The sequence below is a fragment of the Erythrolamprus reginae genome, chromosome 11 (genome assembly GCF_031021105.1).
Source record: "Erythrolamprus reginae isolate rEryReg1 chromosome 11, rEryReg1.hap1, whole genome shotgun sequence".
Taxonomy (NCBI): Eukaryota; Metazoa; Chordata; class Lepidosauria; order Squamata; family Dipsadidae; genus Erythrolamprus; species Erythrolamprus reginae.
Genome location: NC_091960.1, coordinates 15301086 through 15322652, shown reverse-complemented (window position 1 = coordinate 15322652; position 21567 = coordinate 15301086). Strand labels below are relative to the sequence as shown.

Sequence of the window (21567 nt, the reverse complement as noted above, 5' to 3'; positions counted from 1 at the left end):
ATCAAAATCTAGTTTGAAACTAGCTCAACTATTTAAGTGGCATTTTGATATTGATAGAGTTGCCCTATTATGAGCTCACTGTTATAGACACACAGTACAGTATTTTATTTTGAAATTCTCTGAGGCAAAACAGGATGGGTTTTTTATTTGTTTGTTTGTTTATTTATTATTTCTGTGCCGCCCAGTCCCGAAGGGACTGCCGCTCAGACACTATACCTTTCCGCCCACCCCCCCAAAAAATTAGAGGGAACACTGCTCGGAAGGGCCGAAGACGACCCTCCCAAGCTCCATTTTTGTTGGAAGAGGCACCGCGGATCAGTCCAGGGTGGTCCCACGGGCTAGATCTAAGCATCCTGCAGGCCGGATCTGGCCAGCGAGCCTTGAGTTTGACAACTCTTCATTATAGTATTCTACAAAGAACCAAGTACCTTCACTTAAAGGTTTTTTGGTGCCTGGATGCTTATTCTTATGCAAACTCCTAAGAGTTTTACACCTTACCACAGCTATATTAATAAAGACTATAGTTAAAATATTTTATACAGACTTGCCAGAATGTTTGTAAATAAAGCTTGCTGGTGGTAAATCCCATTCTTATAATCTTTTGAGTGAGAGAGAGAGAGAGTGTGTTTGACAAACAGAAAAACAGCTTTGCCTTGTAATCCAAATGAAATGTCTATTCTTTTTGCGCTATTATGTTCTCAAATGCTCTCATTAAGTAAACTTGCTTTATTGTTATTAATATTTAGGCTCTTACAAAAATCAACATCAAAGCTTCATTTATTCACCTGCATGTGAAGAAACCAAGCCAGTCAATAAAAGCTCTATAATACAATCCTTCAGGTTTTTTTAAGATCTCTGTTCTAAATGGAGGTATTGTCAGTAGAGTCTTTTAAGCTTGGGATTTACTTGTATTTATATATACTGATATTTATAAATTAATAAATACTTGATTTTCTTATTTTCTTCTTTCTATCATTTCATATTATTTTGATGGTAATTTTTATATACAAAGTAGCCGAGTGTTTGCCCTCACTTTCATCTATTATTATTATTATTATTATTATTATTATTATTATTATTATTATTATTATTATTAATTTATTTTTAATTAGATTTGTATGCTGCCCCCTCACAAAATGCAATGCAAAAACAATATGTATACAAATCTAATAGTATACATTAGTATACATTTAAAACTATAAGCTAAAATCCCATTAACTTAAAATTTACTCAATCACATCCACACATAACATTTAACCCTGCTGTCATGTTTCGAGTCTGTGAGACTCAAAATCGAAGTTTGAGACCCTGTAAAAAATTTTCCCTGCATTTCTGAAACTTGAAATTTCATGACTTTTCATCATTTCAGGGGTTCTCTCTATGAGAAATTTTTTTGTGGGGTGGGAGGCTTAGTTTTTGCTGGGCAAAAAAAGTCACACTTGTACTGTTACTAAATTTGGTGTGGGATTACTGGTTTGAACATTCCGGATCAAAAGAAAAATATAAACGAACTGAAAAAAAAGATGCTTATTGGGTTTTTTAAATCAGAAATAAGGCTTGGCCTCCCACCCCCACCCCCACCCCGGCTGCTTGCAACCATTTTCACTGTAAATTTTTTTTAGGCTCCAAATCCGAAATATTTTTAATATCTTAGGCATTGATTTACTAAATTTAACTTTGCTGATCATCATAAAAATATTTTTTGGGGGTGGGGGCTAACTTTTTTCTGGGCAAAAAAACCTCATGTTGAGTCTGTTTCCGGTCGTGTACGACCCGGACCAAAAATATTTTTTTTAGGTACTTAAATTTGGTCTTTTTGAAAACTGTTTTCACTGCGAAACTAGTTTGAACATAATGATATGAAAATTGAACTGAAAAAATTGATGCTTATCTTTTTATTTCGATCAAAAAGCCCCCCCCCCACATTTTTTGGGCATTTTGTGTCATTTGGGGCCACCACAGAGAAGGCTCTTCCCCAGGCCCTGCCAGACGACATTGTCTGGTTGACGGGACCTGGAGAAGGCCAACTCTGTGGGACCTGATCGGCCGCTGGGATTTGTGCGGCAACTATATTGATGAGGGCAATACCCCGAATCTCAGGATGCTTTGGGCTCAATTTTCAATACAATTTGCATGCTATTTCTACTCTCCCACTTGCATTTTTAAAAAGGTCCAATAATAGTGACAAAGTGTAAATGAAATTAACATTAGTTAGGTGGACTAACTTTTGAGTCACAGAATCATATAGCATAAAACAGAATTGGCACCTGCAAGATCCTCTGTAGAGACAGGGCATAGACTTTTAGGTAGACCTTGCTTAACAACTGTGATTGAGATTGGAGACTCCATCACTAGTCATAAAGCGGGACAATTCCAGTGGCTATCGTTAAGCAAATCCCAGCATAGTCATATCACCTGATTGCTGCTTCCGCTGCCTTCTCAATTGTTTTTGCTTGTTTGGCAGTGAAGGTTGGAAATAGTTTTTGCTTGTTTGGTAGTGAAGGTTGGAAATAGTGACCACATGACCAAGGCACTAAAACAGGGATGACTAAACTTTTGGTGCCGAGTGCCCAAAGCGCACACAAATCCCCAAAATGCAATGTGAGCGGGCCCCGCCGCATGCGCCCCACTTCACGCATGAGTATGCATGTCCCCATGCAGGCATCCCCCTTTGGCTTTCAGTTTGGTGCAAGAAGCCTTCCAGGCCCATAACAGGCCACGAGAGATGCGCACAACCCCATGCCTTGTGTTGGCTTCCAGTTTGGTACAGGAAGTCTTCCAGGCCCAAAATGGGGCAGTGGGGGACACAGATATGCCTGCACCACCAAAATGCAATGTGAGCCCTCCCGTGCATACACCCTGCCCCCCCCACATGGGAGCAGCTCCCCCACATGCGCCCTATCCCCCCATTCATGCACGGCAGACACCCAAAGACAAACTGGCTGGCGGGAGGCACATACACGGTGGAGCTGGGCTGGGGCGATGGCTCTGCATGCCATCTGTAGCACATGTGCCATCGGTTTGCCAACATAGCACTAATTTAATTTCAAGCAAGTTTGCCAAGTGCCCAAATCACAATCATGTGATCATGTGATCGAGAGGATGCTGCAACAGTTGTAACTACAATGACTGATTGTAAGTCTCCACATTCAGTACTGTCATAGCTTCAAATGGTTGCTGAACAAGTGGTTGTTAAACGAGGACCATCTGTATCCAATCATGCAATTTATTTGTGTGGATAGCACCATGATTTATATTATCAGCAGTCTCAGGTCTTTGAACGCCAGACATATGAAGCCAAAGTAGTTCCAGCAACAAGAGAGAAGTTAGCAGGTTCAGGTGAACATAAAAGAAATGTTTAAAAGTTGCAAAAATTAAAACCTAAGGCTGATTAGGATGTGGAATTATCAGACTACCAGATAGAGAGTGCTCCATTGCTTCAATATTTTGTAATCTTTCTGCTTTCCAATTTAAAAAAAATCCAACTTAACTCTCATAAGTGAATGAACAATGTGGTTTTAGTGAACTTACTGAAGACTTCTCCTTAAGACAATTTTTGCAAGAACAAATTTATTGCATTGCTAATAACTCCATATTCCCGGCTTTCTACGCAAACAGATTAATTAAGTTTAATTAATACAAACTTCAAATACCAAAGAGGAAATGGTTTGGAAAAAAAACACACTCGCAATGGTTATTATTTTTCTCTTTGTGCTGGCAAAATGCCTGAACAAACCACAAATATGGCAGCTTTTCATTGCCATTTTTGCCTGCACAATTTATGCATGGAAAAATAAATATGGGTAGAACATTCACAAATCCTGCAAATGGGTAGGGCAGCCTCAACACTAGATATGCTATCCACAGCCCAAGTCACCAATTATCCACAACCTCTGACTGATTAAAATAAAACTGCTACTGAAACTATGGAAATTTGTGGGTTGCCATGAACAAACTGCACCCTACTGCAGGTAACTTAATGTAGACCTACCTTGGTACATCTGACTTGTGTCACTGCCAAACGTATTAAACATGAGCCTTGTGCCCAATTACAAATCAGAATCATGATTGAAATTAGTTTATGTTTGAGGAATCATAGCATTTCTGGAAGCAACAAGCCATAAATCCCATTCAATTTATATTTTACACTTTTCAACTTGCAGATGTGTAGGACTATCTCCCCCAGTAATCTACTTGAGTATTAAATTTTTTGTTTGCAAGCAAAGGAGGAGCAAAATTGAAGAGTCAAGATTAGAGCTATTTACTTCTAAAAATAAACTATGATCTCCAATATTCTGGCTGATTCTTGGCGCAAATCTTACTTCTTTCATTCAGAACTTTCTCTGTATCATTTTAGTCCACGGAATCTAAGATGTTTTCCTTCACAAATTCACCAAGTAGTACTCACGACAGCCACATATTATTACAATAAATTCTGTGCTCATCATTTCCCATATTGCAAAATTTTTCTTTTGAAATCCACATAACCAGATTTTAAGGTGAAATGAGTAGAAATGTTTGGGAGGGGAAGGAAGTAATAAGGGCTCCTGTGATAGGGAATTAGTAACTTGAAAACTCTTGAACACATTTTTTTCATATGGGAAAGAGAAAGATAACTCCCCCCCTTCAAAGCCCGTTTCTTCTGTTCTTGAGAAACAGAAACTGACTGAAGGTCAGACCTCCTGGTGCTAGGCATAACTGTTTCTTATCATCATTTAATTTTACAGGGTCAGGCACATAAAGAGTCTGGGTGGAGATGCCTCAAAGGAAAGGCAATCTTATATCTGTTACATAGGATAAGGAAGCCTCTCCCTAATTCAGTCTCCCTATATGGCCCAGACTGCTTTACAAAACAAAGTAGGAATTAATTTTTTTAAAAAGTCTGCAGAGAAGTAGATTGAACCCACCTCCACTTCTTAATAATGTATTGATCAAAAGTCTATCTTATCCACTTGAATTCAAGAGCAAATAACATCTATTGGCCAGCTTTTTATTTAATTTACCAGCAGCTGTTTGGATTTCATGTAGCTAAGGTATATGGCAATTTGGTGAACTCCTGCCTGCTAATTTGGAGAAGCTGACAGCTCCGTCGATCAGAAGTCGGTATGGGAAACGCCCAAGGGTCAGCAGTTCGGAGGAAAACCTTGTGAGCACTGCCCTGTTAGGACTGTCAGCCACTCCTGCGGCCCTCAGTGGAATCAGGCAAGGCCCTTCACGCTGGCAACATTCACAAGTAAGCTTTCAGTCTAAAGGGTTGTAGTTTCTATCCCTGGAAAAGGAATGAAGAAGAAGAATCCAGGAGAAGCTTTGAAGAACACATCTAGTCCAAGATAAGACTAAAAGCGGAAGTCACAAGAGGAGGAGGAGGAGGCATGTCAGTGCTTATGCAGACTCAGTCCTATTGCATAACAGACAGAGTTAACCCATGCCTGGATGCTGTCTTCAATAATATGGAAAATGACCACAGGTGGGCAAAAGAAACCAGTGGTAGCAGGAGTGACTTCTGACTTTCTGCCAACTTCCCTATTGACTTTGCTTGTGGGAAGCTGATAGGGAGCATTGGTAGTCACCATCATGTCACTGCAGAAATGTTGCAATGCCACAACTTTGCCCATAAACCTGGTCTGAGCATCATGGAAATTTCAACTGACAGTCTCTGTGGCAACCATGAGAAGAGTGCACTCAAAACTGATTTATTTATTTTATTTGTTGTCAAGTATGTATTTGTAATTTGTAAACATTGTTTATATACATAAGATGGGTACTGATAAGAGGGAACAGACAGGAACGGTAGGCATGCTGGTGCGCTTATGCACAACCCTTACTGACCTCTTAGGAATTGAGTGAGGACAACAGTGGACAATCTAAGGGTAACGTTTTCAGGGTTTGGTGACAAAACCAGTCAGGTATTGAGGTCCAGGCATTAAGCACTCTGTTGCTAAAGTCGTATTTTCTACAGTCAAGTTTGGCGGTTCACTTTGAGTTTGTATCTGTTGTATGCTCGTGTATTGTTGTGGTTGAAGCTGAAGTAATCATTGACAGGTAGGACATTGTAGCAGATAATTTTGTGAGCTATGCTTAGGTCATGCTGAAGGCGACGTTGTTCTAAGCTTTCTAAGCCCAGGATTTCAAGTCTGGTTTAGCTGGACTTTGGGTGGTTTCCCTTGAGGTTTGTTTGCCTGTTTGTTTATTTGTTTGTTCGTCCATTCATTCATTCTTTCTTTCTTTCTTTCTTTCTTTGTTTGTTTCTTTCTTTCATTTGACTTCTAAGCCGCTAAAAAGGTTGCTATAAAGAAGTCTGTTAACTTTTGTTAACCAATGAACATGTTCTATTCCATATAATAAAATAAAATGACACTATTTAGTTCAGTGATGGAGAACCCTTCCGGCATCGAGTACCCAAATTGGCATGCACATGTATGTGTGTGCAAGTGTATGTGCCTGAGCACCTGAAACCCAAAGACTAGCTGATATGCACACGCCAATCAGCTGGTCTTTGGGTTTCCAGCATGCGCATGTGCGCCAGGCAGCTGATCTTTGCGCAGACTGAAGCATCAGAAAACCACAGACCAGCTGGCTGGCATGCACATGCCTATTTCCAGGTGCTTTCCAGGCCATTTTTCAAGCTTTTTTCCGGGTTGGTTTTTCCAGGTTGGTTTTTGCCCAGCATGCATGTGCACACCGGAAACCAGAAGAGCAGCTGGCAACGCCGTGTGTGCCCACCGAGAGGGCTCTGCCTGCCACCACTGGCATGCGTGGATTTAGTTTATTTATTTGTTTTCCTGCTTTATTATTATTTGTACACTGGATCAAACTACAGCACCACTAAATGATAAAACACCTCTTCCCCACTGCTTTGATTTTCTTTTGCAAGGATTTACGCCCACTGAATTTTTCACACAGCAAAACAATGAAAGATTTAGGACTCAAAGGAAAGATTTAAATAAGAAAGTCTTCTTTTTCCAAAACCACTCATCTAGAAAGGAATAGCTACCCTGTGATATATATTTCTGGCATCTATATATCCATGTTCAATTTCTTACTTTTTCATTTCACACATGGACAAACCGGTAGACAATAAAGGGGGGGTGGGGGTTTCCTCTTTTATATTCCCTTATAATATCTGAACAAGCCAATACTAGTTCAGGTAATACTGAGCTGAACAGGTTTGATACAATAAAAGGCATATTTTTAAAAATACTCATACTTGGAATATATACATGAACACAGCTAGTCTTACCCAGTCTGGCTACTTCCAAATATTTTGGATTAAAACTCCAATAAGCAGGGCCAAGTCAGAGATGGCAGAGGTTACAGTCTAAAACAGCCATCCTCAATCTTTCCGGCAGCTTTAGTGGCGGTGGAGAGGATGGTTTCACACAACCCAGCCTTTGAGCATGCGCACATGAAGTTTCGCATGCTCATACATTGCTTTTGCAGCCCAGTTCAAAACAGGGCGTGGATTGGTACAGGTCCATAACCTGGGGGTTGGGGGACCCCTGGTCTAAAACATTTGAAGAAACCCTGGCTAGACCAGGATAGTAAAGTATCATTAATCATTATTTTGCAGTTCACGCACACATACAATTTGCTTAACTATTGTTTACTGAATAAACCACAACAGGCTATGTCATAAATTTGGGCTTACTAATGCTCCTGTCTGTGTTCAAAACCAAACAACAAAAAATATATTTAGTTTTACAGCCAACAATATCTTCATAGCATCTATAACTGTGTTTCCTCAAAAATAAGACAGGGCCTTATATTTTTTGAACCCCGAAATATCACCTAGGCCTTATTATCGGGCTGCGGGGCTGTTATTATTTTGCGAGTGCAGTAGGCAGCAAGCATAGGATGGACGTCTCATCGCCACCGCCTCCCCTCCCTGTTCTTGGTGCCTCGTGGAGCCGGACTCTGCAAGGCTTGTTCCGCTGTTGCATGCATGAACTGCAAGACTGCTGTGAGCTTCATCACTGTAAGCTGGGGCCCTGCTTCTGTTTGCGCATACAATGGCACAAGCCTTACAGAGTCCTGCTCCACAAGGTAGCGGCGGTGGCATGACGAGTCTCACAGAGATTTATTTCTGGCAGGTGAGATGTGCTGGGCCATGAGACACGCATCTTGCCTGACACTTGTAGCTCCATCACATTCCTCAGTGTGGTGTCTACTAACCCTACCCCGCCTCCGGCTCTCAAGCAAAGTGGGAGGGGGAAGAAACTCTTGCGGGCTGCCCGAGAAAGCCCAGCTGACCGCCAAACTTCTAGCTGGGCTCAGCGGCAGAAGCAGCCAGGCATGCGCTTCCTTGTCTTTCCCAAACGCGCCCCTCTCTCTCTTGACGGGGGGGGGGGTGTGTGGAGAAGAGTGCACATAGGACACAGCACCAGTAAAAGGAACTTTTTGGCTGCATGTTGAATGCAAGAAATCTTTATTCCCCTTTCGCAGGTGCGATGAGTCTCCTGAAGACTCAATTCTGGTGGAGTTTGGAAGGCAGAAACATTTCTTGTGTGCAGCCAAAATGTTCCTGGAGAGAGAGAGTGTGTGTGAGAGAGGAAGGGGGGAGGGAGAGGGAGAGAGAGGAGGGAGAGAGGGAGAAGAAAGGAAGGCAGATGCTTTGCCTCAGGCAGCCCGCAAGACTTTCTTTCCCCTCCCGCTTCGCTCGAGACCCGGAGCCGGGGGAGGGTCAGTGGGCACAACACCGAGGAACCGGTGGCTGCTCCTGCAGAGGATTCCCACACGCCGCTCTCACCTGCATCCCCCGTCTGAAGGACACAGGGAGGGCAGGTGGAGGATGAGCAGCCTGAGCAGGGGAGCGACCGAGGGAGACAGAGACAGAGCCGAAGGGGTGGCAAAGCTGACCCGCGGCCTGGCACTCTATCTGACTACAAGGCTCTGCAACATCAGTAGCCGGAGGCACAAGCAGCAAGTGCCCAAGAGTCAGGGCACACAAGCACCTCCACCGCAGGGAACAGCAACAGCAGCTCCAGGCCAGCACAGGCTTCCCCCGGCAGGTGCCTGGAAAGCCTTGGTTGCTGCATGCGCAGCGACAGGGATGGCTGGATGCGCTGGTCTGCTGCTCAAGCCTTACGCTTGTGGGCTCACTCTATCCAACCAGCCTCGCTGCCTCCTGGCAGGCAGGAGCATGTTTACATACTGCCAGAGGCAGCCTAGAGGAGCCGAGCCAGTCCCGCAGAGTGTGTGCGTGCACACCCACCCCTCGCTTATTCTCACTCTTGCTCTCCTGGCCGAGAGCCGTTCTTTCTGTGGTGGGCACTCTTTTCAGTGGGAGAGAGAGCACAAGCAAGAGGCAGGTACAACACACACACACACACCCATGGGACTGGGTCAGTTCCTCTGGGCTATCTCCAGCAGTGTTTCCAAATGCGCTCCTGCCTGCGAGGAGGTGGCGAGGCAGGGATCGATGCTCGCCTCCTCTTCCTCACAGGCAGAAGTGTGTTTCAAATTGCCGTAGGCAGAGCCCAGAAGAACAGAGCTAGTCCCGCGGGATGTGTGTGCACCCACCTCTCGCTCTCCTGGCCAAGAGTGCCCGTTGCAAAAAGAGCGGCTCTCAGCATGTCCCCCCATTTCCCCGGAAAGTAGTGGAGGGGCTTATTGGGGGGGGGGGGGGGCTTATTTCAGAACATGGCTGAAAAGCCTGATTGCCCATGTATTATTTTCGGGGAAATATGGAACGAGAAATTAAAAATAAATGGGAAACCTATTCTATAAGGTCATAAATGTAGCTTTGTAAATATGTAGTCCTTGTACAGAAAGGAAACAAAAAATGTAACATTTAGACGGCTGCCACATTGAAATGGATGAGCTACTATAACCATACCTTTCAAATCGCCAAGTATTTAAGTACAGAAATGTCAAACACCTTAGGGGGCTATTTACTCAAGCAAGATTTGAGCAGCTGGACACAATCGTTAAATAAGGAAGGCTTAACCAAATCCCTTATAATGAACATACTTGTATTTCAGGAGCCCCCAAGACAGAAGACACAACATATATTTTATCTGAATGTCAGTAATTTGGACTGCGCATCCGATGAATGGCCTGTTGGGATTCTTATATTAAAACAATAGATTTCATGTGCAGTCAGAACCCCAAAATTATATAAAATAGGGCTTTTTACTTGAACAAAACAGTGCAGCTGAGGACTGCGTGCGTGGTTCTAATTTGAGATAAACTGTAAGGTGACATGGAAATTTGATGTGCATTTTCTTTCATGGTACTTATTTCTTTCATTCTATTTTTTATTTATTTTAATTATTGTTCTCTTTTATATTCCGTATTCTACGTTGGTATAATGGCTAATCAATAAAGTATTACTAATACAAAATCTGGCAAAACATAATATTCCTATAAGCAGTGCAAGAGTTTCATCTCTAGTTCCATCTCTAAAATGAAGCCCAAATCAGGTCATTTGTCATATGGAGACAAGGAAGAGCACTGGCTTTACTGAAGGAAAATCAAGAGAATAAAACCACCTACTTACCTCCCCCATCGCCCTTCCTTCCAAAGCAAGTGCTTGAAAATCATGGTTTAATTCATCCATGGATCGAACCTATTATAGAGGCAAGAGAAACGTAGGTAAGAGAAACTGAAAACTACAAGATATAAAACAGAGTTTTAACCAACTGGAACATAATCATTTGTATTTCACTTGCATGAAAGTATGTTTAAAATTACAACTGCAAAAACAAACGCAAATGTTTGGTAAACAAAACATTTAGATTTACTGAAAGAGACAGATGGTTAGCCAACATGAAGGAAAATGCATTTGAAACTAATATAACTGAACCAAACATTCACATTTATAAAATATGTGTACTGTATATATATACTTTTAGGTTCACAAATCCCAAAAGGTTTATTGAAAATGAGAAATAAATAGAAATGTATGACTACATCTAAGAGATGTTCCATCACGTTTAGTAATTAGAAACCAGTAATTATCAACTGTACTATTTTTTTTCTTATATGAAATTATATCTAATGAAACCTCTCCTGCATTTCAGTTAAAAGGAGACAACATGATTGTCGCCTTCTGCTTTCCCTCTATAAGCTGCCTTCTGAACTGGTAGCAATGGATACACATTGTTGTTGCGTTACTGAAAGAATTATGCCTAAAAATATACAAAGTCCATATGACTAATGAAACTGTTTACACTCAGGACAAAACATCCATATCAATGTTAGTAGCATTACACATTTACAGTAATTGTATAATTCCCTCAGCATTCTGTGGAACAACTCACAAGTGGAAACATCCAAAATTTCCTCATATTTCCTCATATAAATTGGCAAATAAATTAACTTGCTTGTGTGTCAAGAATTACTTTAATCTTACTTATGTTAATTCCACAAACAGAACAAAAAGAGAAGGGAAAAGCTTCTTTCCCCTCAATTCCTACTAGGGAAAAGAAGGTCTCAAAATAAGTATTTTGTCTGCAACCCCCTAAAAACCACTTTTGATTCATGCTAAAACAAATAGACTAACTATGAAATTCATGACATTAAAGATGTCTTGATTGTCTTAGATAACATCAAATTTCACACTTGTAATTATTTCCTCCTCGGGCGCATACATATATTAATATAACTTTTGTGTTTCTGGGTGTTACCTTCAATCTGTCTTCATTCAGAATGACTACATGAACATGTCCATGTTAGAAACTGGCTGTTTCTCACAACCATTTCAAAAATGGTCTACTCTAACAATACCAACTTGACCAGAGCAATAGTTCCACAAAACCTTTGCTTGTTTACTCTGACTGACATCATAACAGTAAGTTTGTGCAACTTTGTGTCCTTGAAATTCTTCCAATAAAGGTACAGTGGTACCTCTACTTAAGAACTTAATTCGTTCCGTGACCAGGTTCTTAACTAGAAACGGTCTTAAGTAGAAGCAATTTTTCCTATAGGAATCAATGTAAAAGCAAATAATGTGTGCAAACCCATTAGGAAAGCTCGGAATTTGGGTGGGAGGAGGAGGAGGAAGAAGAGGACAGTCGCTGCCAAAGGAAGGTGGTGAGGTAAGGGGAATCAAAAGAATTCAAAACTTTAAGGCTTAAAAAAAAGAGAGACACTGAGGCAGAGAGGAGGAGCACACATCTCCCTCCGTTCGCTCTGGGCTGCCAAAGTCTCCTTAAGCACCACCGAAAGGCTCCTCTGGCAGACCAGAAAAGCCAGAGATAGCTGGGATTAAAGGGGGAATGGCAGGAAACTGGCTGGGCCTTTGTGCCGCTCTCAAATTTCGTGGGGAATTTTTCCGGGCTTGGGTTCTTAAGTAGAAAATGGTTCTTAAGTAGAGGCAAAAAAATCTTGAACACCGGGTTCTTATCTAGAAAGGTTCTTAAGTAGAGGTACCACTGTACCGGTTGTATGGTAGTCCTGGACTTACGACCAATTGCTTAGCAACTGTTCAAAGTTATGACCTATCCGAAAAGGGGGCATTTCAGGGGATTCCAAAGTTGCGCACTCATGTGGCTGCATTTTGAAATCACGTAAATGCAATTTTTTTTGCCATTTTTGACACCATTACTTGCTGTTCAACACAATTGGGACACAGCTTTGCCTGAAACATGATGCCCAACTGCACTTAACAACAGCCACATGACAACTCATAAAATTGGGTCGGTCATGTGATCGACCCGATTCACAACTGTCAAAATTTTCCACAGTAACAAGCAGGCTCCATTACCATGCAGGTAGCCTTCGACTTACAACCACAGTGGAGTCCAAATGTTCTGTTGTTAAGTGAGACATTTGTTAAATGGCTTTTGCTCCGTTTTATGATTTTTCTTGCCTTGGTTGTTAAGTGAATCACTGCAGTTGATAAGTTAATAGCCCAATTGTTAAGTGAATCTGCCCCCCCCCCCAATTAACTTTGCTTATCCAAAGGTCGCAAAAGAGGATCACAAGACTCTGAGAAATTGTAAGCTCTCAAAAATATGAACCAGCTGCCAAGCATCTGAATTTAAGTTCAGGTGACCGTAGAGATGTTGGAATGGTTGTAACTGTGAAAGATGGTCGTAAGCCACTTTTTTCAGTGCCACTGTAACTTTGAATGGTCACTAAACAAATTGTTGTAACTCAAGGACCTGCTGTATGCTCTATCCTTGAATAGGGCTAGTGATAGTATGCAATTTTAGGGATTACAGTTCTGAAATTTCACTCAAGACAATTGAGAGATAATTCCCAAATCAGCCTCAAGCAAATCTACACTTTAGAAAATTTTTTAAAAAACTGCTGCAGTGTCCTTCTGGAATAAACAAGGGAGGGAAAAAGAAACTTAAGCTGAACCACAGCAAACAGGACAGGAGCCCTCCGTGTTCTGTGTGCTTCATTGTCAAATCTAGTTCCACTTAAAGGTATTTTTCTTTTTTAAAAACTGACATGTAAAATATGATGATTTTCCTCTTTCTTTTGTGAAGGGGCTGCTAAATTATAAGTATTAGCACAAACTTGATCATTATTTTACATTGCAAAGTGCTAATCAAGATATTATTATCATTCTTGCTTTGAGATTAGTACTACGTAATTGGGGCAAAATTATGTTATCCGTACAACAATTTAAGCCTTTGTTGTGCTGTTTTTTTAAAAAAAACACTACCAAAATTTATAACTTTCTCAAGACAAAAAATGAATGAAATCAAAATTGGTGATATTTCAAATTTATGCCAGGCCATTTAACTTCCCTAAACAAAAACCAACCCTCAAACCAATTTTAAGTGTAGTACATGTCCAATTTTACATGGTAAATATTATGTGCAAAGAACTAGTATATTATCTTCAGACTGCTGATTTCAGCAATTGTCGCTGGAAGCTTTTATTAACTGATTAAGCCCCCTGCTATACAATTAGATAGAATACTTGTTGAAGGCTTGTATGATTGATCATTAATTAAAAGAATATTACAACTGTAAACATTAAGATCAACCAAACCAAATGCTTAAAAATGTAAAACACTGCCTATGAAAGTTGGAAGTTACTAAACTGCTGGATGGCAACAGTTTGCCAAACATTTGCCAAAAAGAGAATTGGGAAACTACAAAAAGCTGGAAAAAATTATTGTTTTGTGTGAAAAGCAAAAAACATGTGTCTCATAAACTTTTTCAAGAAAAATCAGAGACAGGGAGACAAATAAAGAGAAAAAGAAAGTAAATGTAAATTAAAAATTAACAAAACTCAAATACTGTCTCCAAATTTGCTAATTCTCTACCAGACAATTGAAAAACATCATTTTTATAAAAGATCCCACAGTACTGGAATAATCAGTTGACTCGGAACCTATTTACAGATTCCTGGGCTTGTTAATTTTTACACCATGTTTATTTGGAGGGGGGATCATTTGAGATCTCTGATGAAGACCCCACAGCCTTATTCATGCAGGATCTTAGGTCAGGTTCTCTCTGTCAGCCCAACATAATTCACAGGATTGGTGTTCTAGGGAAAATAGGGGGAGGGCAACATGTTGGGTATGTTTGCTACCTTGATTTATTTGGGGGGGAAAGTGTGTGTTTGCATGTAAGATATAAATTTAAATAAGTCATGAAAGTCTCAGGCCTAGATTATCCACTGTTAACTATCATCTATCATGTTTCTCCAAAAATACGGCCCACCTTGTATTTTCAAAGCTCTTTCACGTTTTTGAGCACATGCAATCAAATTAAGCCCCACTTACAAAATTAGCCCTAATTAAAATTCTGCCCACCACAGGGTGCAGGGAGTGAGGCAAGGCACACAGGTAAAAAATAAACTAGAATGGGGTTGGGGAAGGTGGAGCTGCCTTACATAACAGGCCTCGCACATCCCGACACCTGCCTTGCCTTCTTCTGTGCCCACTTCTTCTGCGGCCACTGACACCACTCGCACCCATCGGCCCATCTTCCGTTTTGCCTTCAGATGCCTGCCAGTAGGCATCTGAAGGCAAAATGAAGGCTGGGGCGATGCATGCGAGTAGTGGCAAGCGGCCACACATCTTCGGAGAGGGGCGGCATACAAATCTAAGTAATAAATAAATAAAATAAATAAATAAAAGGGCCAGCAGCTGGCTCCTACTGATGGTGCCACCGCTGCGAGGTAAGTCAATAATTAGAACCCTCCAAAAAGAAGGCCTAGACATTTTTCGGTGGTCAAAAGAATATAAGACCTTCTTTTTGGAGAAACATGGTAACAATGGTTTTTCTGTCCACGATCCTAGTACAGATATTACTCGATCTGCATTCACAATTGAGCCCAAAATCTCTATTGTTGGTGGGTTTTGCTCCATCTTCTTGCCACAATTGTTAAATGAGTCACTGCTGTTGAAAAGTTAATGGGCCAGCTGTTAAGTGAACTTGCTCTTGCTTGTCTGAAGGTCACAAAAGTTGATCATATAACCTTGGGACACAGCAACGGTCATAAATATGAACCAGTGGCCAAGCATCCGAATTTTGACCGCATGGGCACGCTGCTAAAGTTGTAACTGGGGAAAAACTGACATACAAATATCAGCGCCATTGTAACTTTGAACGACCATTAAATGAACTGTTGTAAAGTCAAGGACTAACTGTACAGAATAGTGACATTTTGGCTGTGTTGGATCTTCCAAGTCACTTTCACAATTTCCTGATACTTGTGTTTACAACCCTCCAATCACCCTTTATGTTTTGGTTCCTCATGCCACTGTCACTGTCTACAGATTCTGGGTCTCTAATCGACATGATTCTGTAACTCTGCAACCATCCCCTTCTCTCTGTGGAAATATGGTGGTTTGAAATTGTTATTTAATTAGTGAATTGGTGTAGGTACTAGTTGTTTCACCCTAACTGTATTTAGCAGAACAGTAGTAGATTTCATCTGTTTTAAATACAGTATACTGTATTCAGTCCTACCCCAGAGTAGTAAAAAAAAAAAAAATCACTGTGTGGTTATTTTATTGCAAATGAAGGCAAATAAATAAAAGCTTATTTTATCATTTATTAATATGGTTGTATTGCATTGTTGCATTTTTTTTGTTGGCTCCTTGTGTGTTCATATTTGTTCAATAGATTCCGGGTTTATTTTATTGGATTAATTTGAAGTTACTCTTTTCAACCATATGTTGGCAAAGGCATTTATTAAATCCTTACCCTTGTCCTCTTTTTTCTCCTGCCTGTGCAGACAGGCTGTAGAACACTTTTGTATGTTAAGTTTTGTAAGTTAACAGAATATTTTCCAATATAGTTGTCTTTGAGCAACGTTAATTCATAATTCCCATCTAGTCAGTATGGATAATTAGTGAATGAGTAAGAGCTCCAGACTTTTGTTTAGATTCTAGTGTCCTTCCACATGTGTGACCCTTCTAAGCTCCATTTTCATGGGTCAGTCCTTTGCTGTTTCCAAGGCAGCCCCACGGGCCAGAACTAAACTCCCTGTGGGTTGGATCAGGTCCTTGGGCCTTGAGTTTGACATCCCTAATCTACAGGACAAACCAGCCCACGAACAGGAAAATCTTCCCAAAAGCAGATAGGCAGAAAGGCAGACCATGCAGATTTTGTGACATATACTATTATCTAAACAGTATTGTGCCACATGCTAGATAATAGTTTTATCCCAGCTCATCAAAATTTTGGTTGAGGTCATGCATAAAGGTTTATCCTATTAAGAATCTTGCTAATTCCCAAGCTCTTAAAGAGACAGCAGATTATCTGGTGGCTTTTATCCTTTTTTAGAAAGTGTGTCAGGGCTCTCCTCTTTCATCTAGCATTCTCAGCTGCTACCATGTTAACTTTACCAATCTTGTATGAATTTTAATGATGCTTCGGAAACAATTCCGTATGTTAATTGTCATTGATGTTCATGTGAATACATTTTTTTAAAATAACATTGTTTCAAAGTAATGTGCTAACTGAAGTCTTCTATGAGAAGAGTGTCACATGATAGGAATCTAAGCGGTACAGAAGCCTGAGAAGAAATTATCAAGTTAGCAGTTTGAAATATGGATATGAAGAGCGAATATATATATACTGTATATTCGCTACCTGATGAAGGCAGATAAGGCCAAAATAGATCTATAGTAATCTCCCTTCATTATCAGCAAAAATGTTACACACACACACACACACACACATATATATATATATAAACTTCTGCTACAAAAAATATTGAGATATCAACTACTACTATTTGATAGACATTCTCAAAAAAATTGCACAATTCATTTTTTGCAAGAAGACAGCAATGATTTATTATGTGGTGCTCTTTATGTATAAGATTAAATCCACAGAGTAAATTTCATGAAGAGAAAATGTATTTCTCAAACACTTCACAGGTTCTCTTACTCTTGTCAGCTTTTAAATGGGGTGGCTGGTTCCTAGAAGGACAAAAATGTTAGGAATTGGACATTCAACTCTGGAAGACATGAATCTCTTCAAGATCCTCCTTAGCTTAGGAAGGCTTAAAAATATGTTTAATGAGATTGGTTTCAAATGTTCACTTTTAAACAATCTAAGAATACCAACATGTTAAAAAAAGAACTGAAAGTTGTGAAAATTATTATCTTTAAATTAACATCAACACATAAAAAATAAACACAGTCCCACCCTGTCTTCTAAATTTCCATTACTCCCCGCAGCCATCTATATAGGAATACAATATAGTGAATTGCTACACAGCATTCCAAGCACATAGAACAAAGGCATATAGCAGCAGCTATTTCCTGCCTACATTATAAATCACCACGACCACCCCTTCTCTTCCATTTGGCTCAAAAGGAAAGAGCTGGTGGAAACACACTCCCATTTCAATGGCTTTTGACAGATGATTCAGGGAAATGTAATTACTGTATCCATATAATTTAGTTTCTGAAACAATATACAAAAAGCACATACAAAAAAGAGCTTTTGCTTGGGTGACCAAATTGCTGTTTTAAATTTAATTTGAAAGATACATTTTAAAAATTCCCTGGTTATTGGAAAAGTAATAAAATTCAACTTACTTAAAAATATTTACTGTACTAGCAGCAGGAGGAGATGGAGGGAAATTGGTGTCCCAGAAATGTTTGGTTTTTAGTTATGCTTCCCCAGGACTGAACAAGCATTCAACTATAAACATTCCACCAATATAAAACATTTAGCAATTTTGCCAGTGATGCTTTAAGAACTTTCCTAAATGTATCAAATAGATTAAACAATAGCAACACGTGTGAAAAGGAAAGGAGGAGGGAAAGAAGAAAGCATCAGAGACACACACACCCATTTTGATACAAAAAGCAAATTAAACAAGCTTAAAACAATTGAATATTTTGATTTGAATCAAAAAACATTTATAATCTCGTGTACCCCAGCAAAAGAATTTTAGTTTGGAAATGCAAGAAACAAGAGAAGAAAACATGATCAATTAGATACACAGAAATTTCACAAGTCACTGCATGCAGCTACCAAAAGGCCCGCTTAGCTCATTTGTTCAGTTCTGAAATATTTAACTTTTTACCTGATGTTCAGCATGAATGTTATCCCCAGTAGGCCACCGATGTTTGCTGTTATTATAGCTGCCTCCACCACTTCCGCCTCCCCCAAGCTGCTCACCATGCTGCCTCTGAAAGAAGTAATCCACCATTGCGTCGTCCTGGGAGCGACCTGCAACCCCTATGGATCCAGGAACAGGGCTGGAGTGGGTCCCTGCTGCAAGGGCTTGGTTTGCAGCTGGCTGTGTCTGAGCCTGGGACCCTGTTCCAGATGTCAAAACAACAGGCATGTTGGGATTAGCTGTATCTTGACTGTGCTGTTTCAGGTGGGGGCTGAAAGAGTCCTGCCAGAGCACTGCTTTTCTCTTCAAAACACATGCAACGCTCATTCCACCAGTACCTAAAGGAAGACAAGTTCAAAACGCTAATTAAATTGAGTCTCCCATTTCCAAAACTCACACCTGAGTGCAGAATAGCCACATCAAGGAATCCTAAAATAAAGTCCCACCCGATCATTATACTAGCTCAACGTTCCCCAAACTTTTGGGCACCAGGGACTAGTTCTTTGGAGAGGGGTTTTCCATGGACCAGAGGTTGGGAACCTCTACACTAGCTTACTTTTTCACAAGGCATTCTTGAAAGTGCGCCACAGAAAACATTACTGGATGGATGCATGTATCCCCTAAATTTCTGGATGAAAAATAATCTTGGATGCTAACACCTATCTAACATTTATCTGAAACAAAATCAAGCTGACATCCAGAAACACACACCATTCTAAGCCATAATGCAACTTTGGGCGTACAAATAAATTGGAATTTTTTAAAAAAAATTGGAACACACACGGTTTGTTTTTATATGTGAATTAGATACTGTGATATAAAATGCATTCACCTAACTACTAAAACCACCCAGGGTTTGTAGCTGGCTTCTAAGAACTGGAATTTTTATTTTTATTTTTTTTTTTAAAAAAATACTTTATTTATAAATATAATAAAAAGGGAAAAGGGAAAAAAAAGGGAAGGAAAGGCGAGAAAGGAAATCTGGGGTAGGGCGGAGGAGAGAAAAGGGAAGGGGGAACTGGAATTTTTAAACTACATGTTTTGTATAGAAAATAATATAGCATCACATTAAAAAATAATTTCGTTTAATTAAAAACAGGCATGGGTTAAAGTGTTCCATGCTATTCCTTCTCCTGTTGTCCATGAGATAAAGATGTAATTATACAAATAAAAAACTTTCTCCAATTTGCCTATGCACCATTAAAATTGGCATATGCACAATTTGCATATGCACCATTAAAAGAAGTGTGTATTTTCAAGACGAAGTCATGTCTGGACTTTCATGAGAAAACAGAGCAAATAAACGGACACAATTATTAACTACATTTGAGGTTATTCACATTTCAATGTGATTTAAATTAGGTGTTAACATATTTAAAGTTCTGTAATGAAGTTCTCCCTTTTGCTACATTATAAATTGCAGGTTTTTTAAAAAAAGGGGGGGGGGTTCTCCATCAGAGGAAAAACTATTTGAAGAGGTAAACAGAGGAGAAAGTGAACTGATTCCACAAATCAGCACTCACACAGCTCAAATTGAAAAGGAACTCTTCGTTCCCCTACATTCAGAAGCGCTATGGATAATGCATTCTCCTTACACACCCCTAACTACTTCACAGTAGTATCAGCAACTGTTTTTCATTTTAAGTATGATAGAATTCCGTTAAATTGGAATTTAAGAAAAATGTGACTATGGCTCATTTTCGCTAAGAAGAATTAAAGTGCAATTCAAGGAAGAAAATATGGTTTCTTTTAAACCTAGAAGTAAATCTTCCCCTTTGGATGAAAAAAGAATAGTAAGAGAGCATGCTAAGGATTCAAGCACGTGTGAGAACTGATACAATATTCACAAGCAAAGGCGCTAAAGGTATATGTATGAAAGGGTTTCCATGTAATATTTTTACAAGGGGTGGGGGAGAGAATTCAGTATGCTCTGAATTGCAGCTTAATCAACCTATATTTGAATACCAATATAACAAAGCTTCCAGTTTTGCTATTTATATAAATATACTAACAACTATTTATTAACAAAGCATGGTCAAATGAAAGTATTTACTTAAATAAAATAATTTCAGTCTGCATTCATTAATTATAAGTGAAAATGTTTTTGTTATTTGGAGCTATAAGCTCCAAAACCAAACAATGGATTTTTCTCCTCTGTTTATTTCCAAGTATGAAAACATTCTCCAGTTTAAAGTTTAAAGTTGCTGCTCAGTGATGGCAAAGAAGTTGCATTATAATTGACATTTTTAAAAAATTAACAGATAAATGAAATACGCATGCTGTTTCAGACTAGCTTAAGAAGGAAAAATGTGTTTCAATGTAACAAAACAAGGGGGGAAGTAACAAAACCATAAAGCAGATACCGCAATCTCTAAATTTAGACACCCTCTGAAATCAGAACTACTGTACTCTAATCAGTTTTTTTGAAGCATAGCCAGCCAAATTGTCCTTGGGAAGGAAAGCCACAAAGTATTTCTACTACAGGCCTACAACTGAAGTAGTGAAGAATGGGGGCGAGGGAGTTTCCTAAGCAGAGCAAATGGGGGGAAATCTGGAAAGCATACTGAGAAATTCCATTTCTTAGAATTATTTGGTAAATGGATAACAATAAATAAATCATGCAGCCAGCATGTGTACTATTAATCAAATAAGGACTATCCATCTTTTGTTCAGGTGAATTGTTCCTCGGAAACAAAGTTGAACTTCAGGATATTCCACTGAGCTATGGTGTGCATTATTACAACATGCAAAGTTTTGTGGCCCAGGAGTCTGAGCATTTTTTCCAGAAGATGGCTCTGTGCTTGGTCTGACAAGCCACATGAGAGCTGCAATTAACAGAAGGATTTCATGATTTCAATAAAATCTGGGCATTAAAATCTTCAAATCCCCTAAGATGCCACAATTCTTGCCACCATGTAGGGAAATTACAATGAAATGGCATAGCTTTCTGGTTTTCTAAAGGACTTCTCTATGAATTACACTCTTGAGAAACACTGGGAGATTTAAGCAATCCATAGTAGATACTATGGCACCGGACCAGGGTATCTCCGGGACCGCCTTCTGCCGCATGAA

The 21567-nt window shown here is 39.8% G+C and overlaps 1 protein-coding gene across 19 annotated transcripts in view; it reads right to left on the bottom strand.

The window, feature by feature from the left end:
• PUM1 (pumilio RNA binding family member 1) overlaps positions 1 to 21567 on the bottom strand; it is a 78258-nt gene that overhangs the window by 51323 nt on the left and 5368 nt on the right. For all 19 annotated transcript variants that reach the window (XM_070764331.1, XM_070764336.1, XM_070764332.1 and 16 more), the window contains 2 exons: positions 18460 to 18833; positions 10499 to 10567 (listed from right to left, as the gene is read on the bottom strand). In XM_070764331.1, coding sequence (XP_070620432.1) covers positions 10499 to 10567; positions 18460 to 18833 — 443 coding nt within the window. The remainder of the gene's footprint in view (positions 1 to 10498; positions 10568 to 18459; positions 18834 to 21567) is intronic.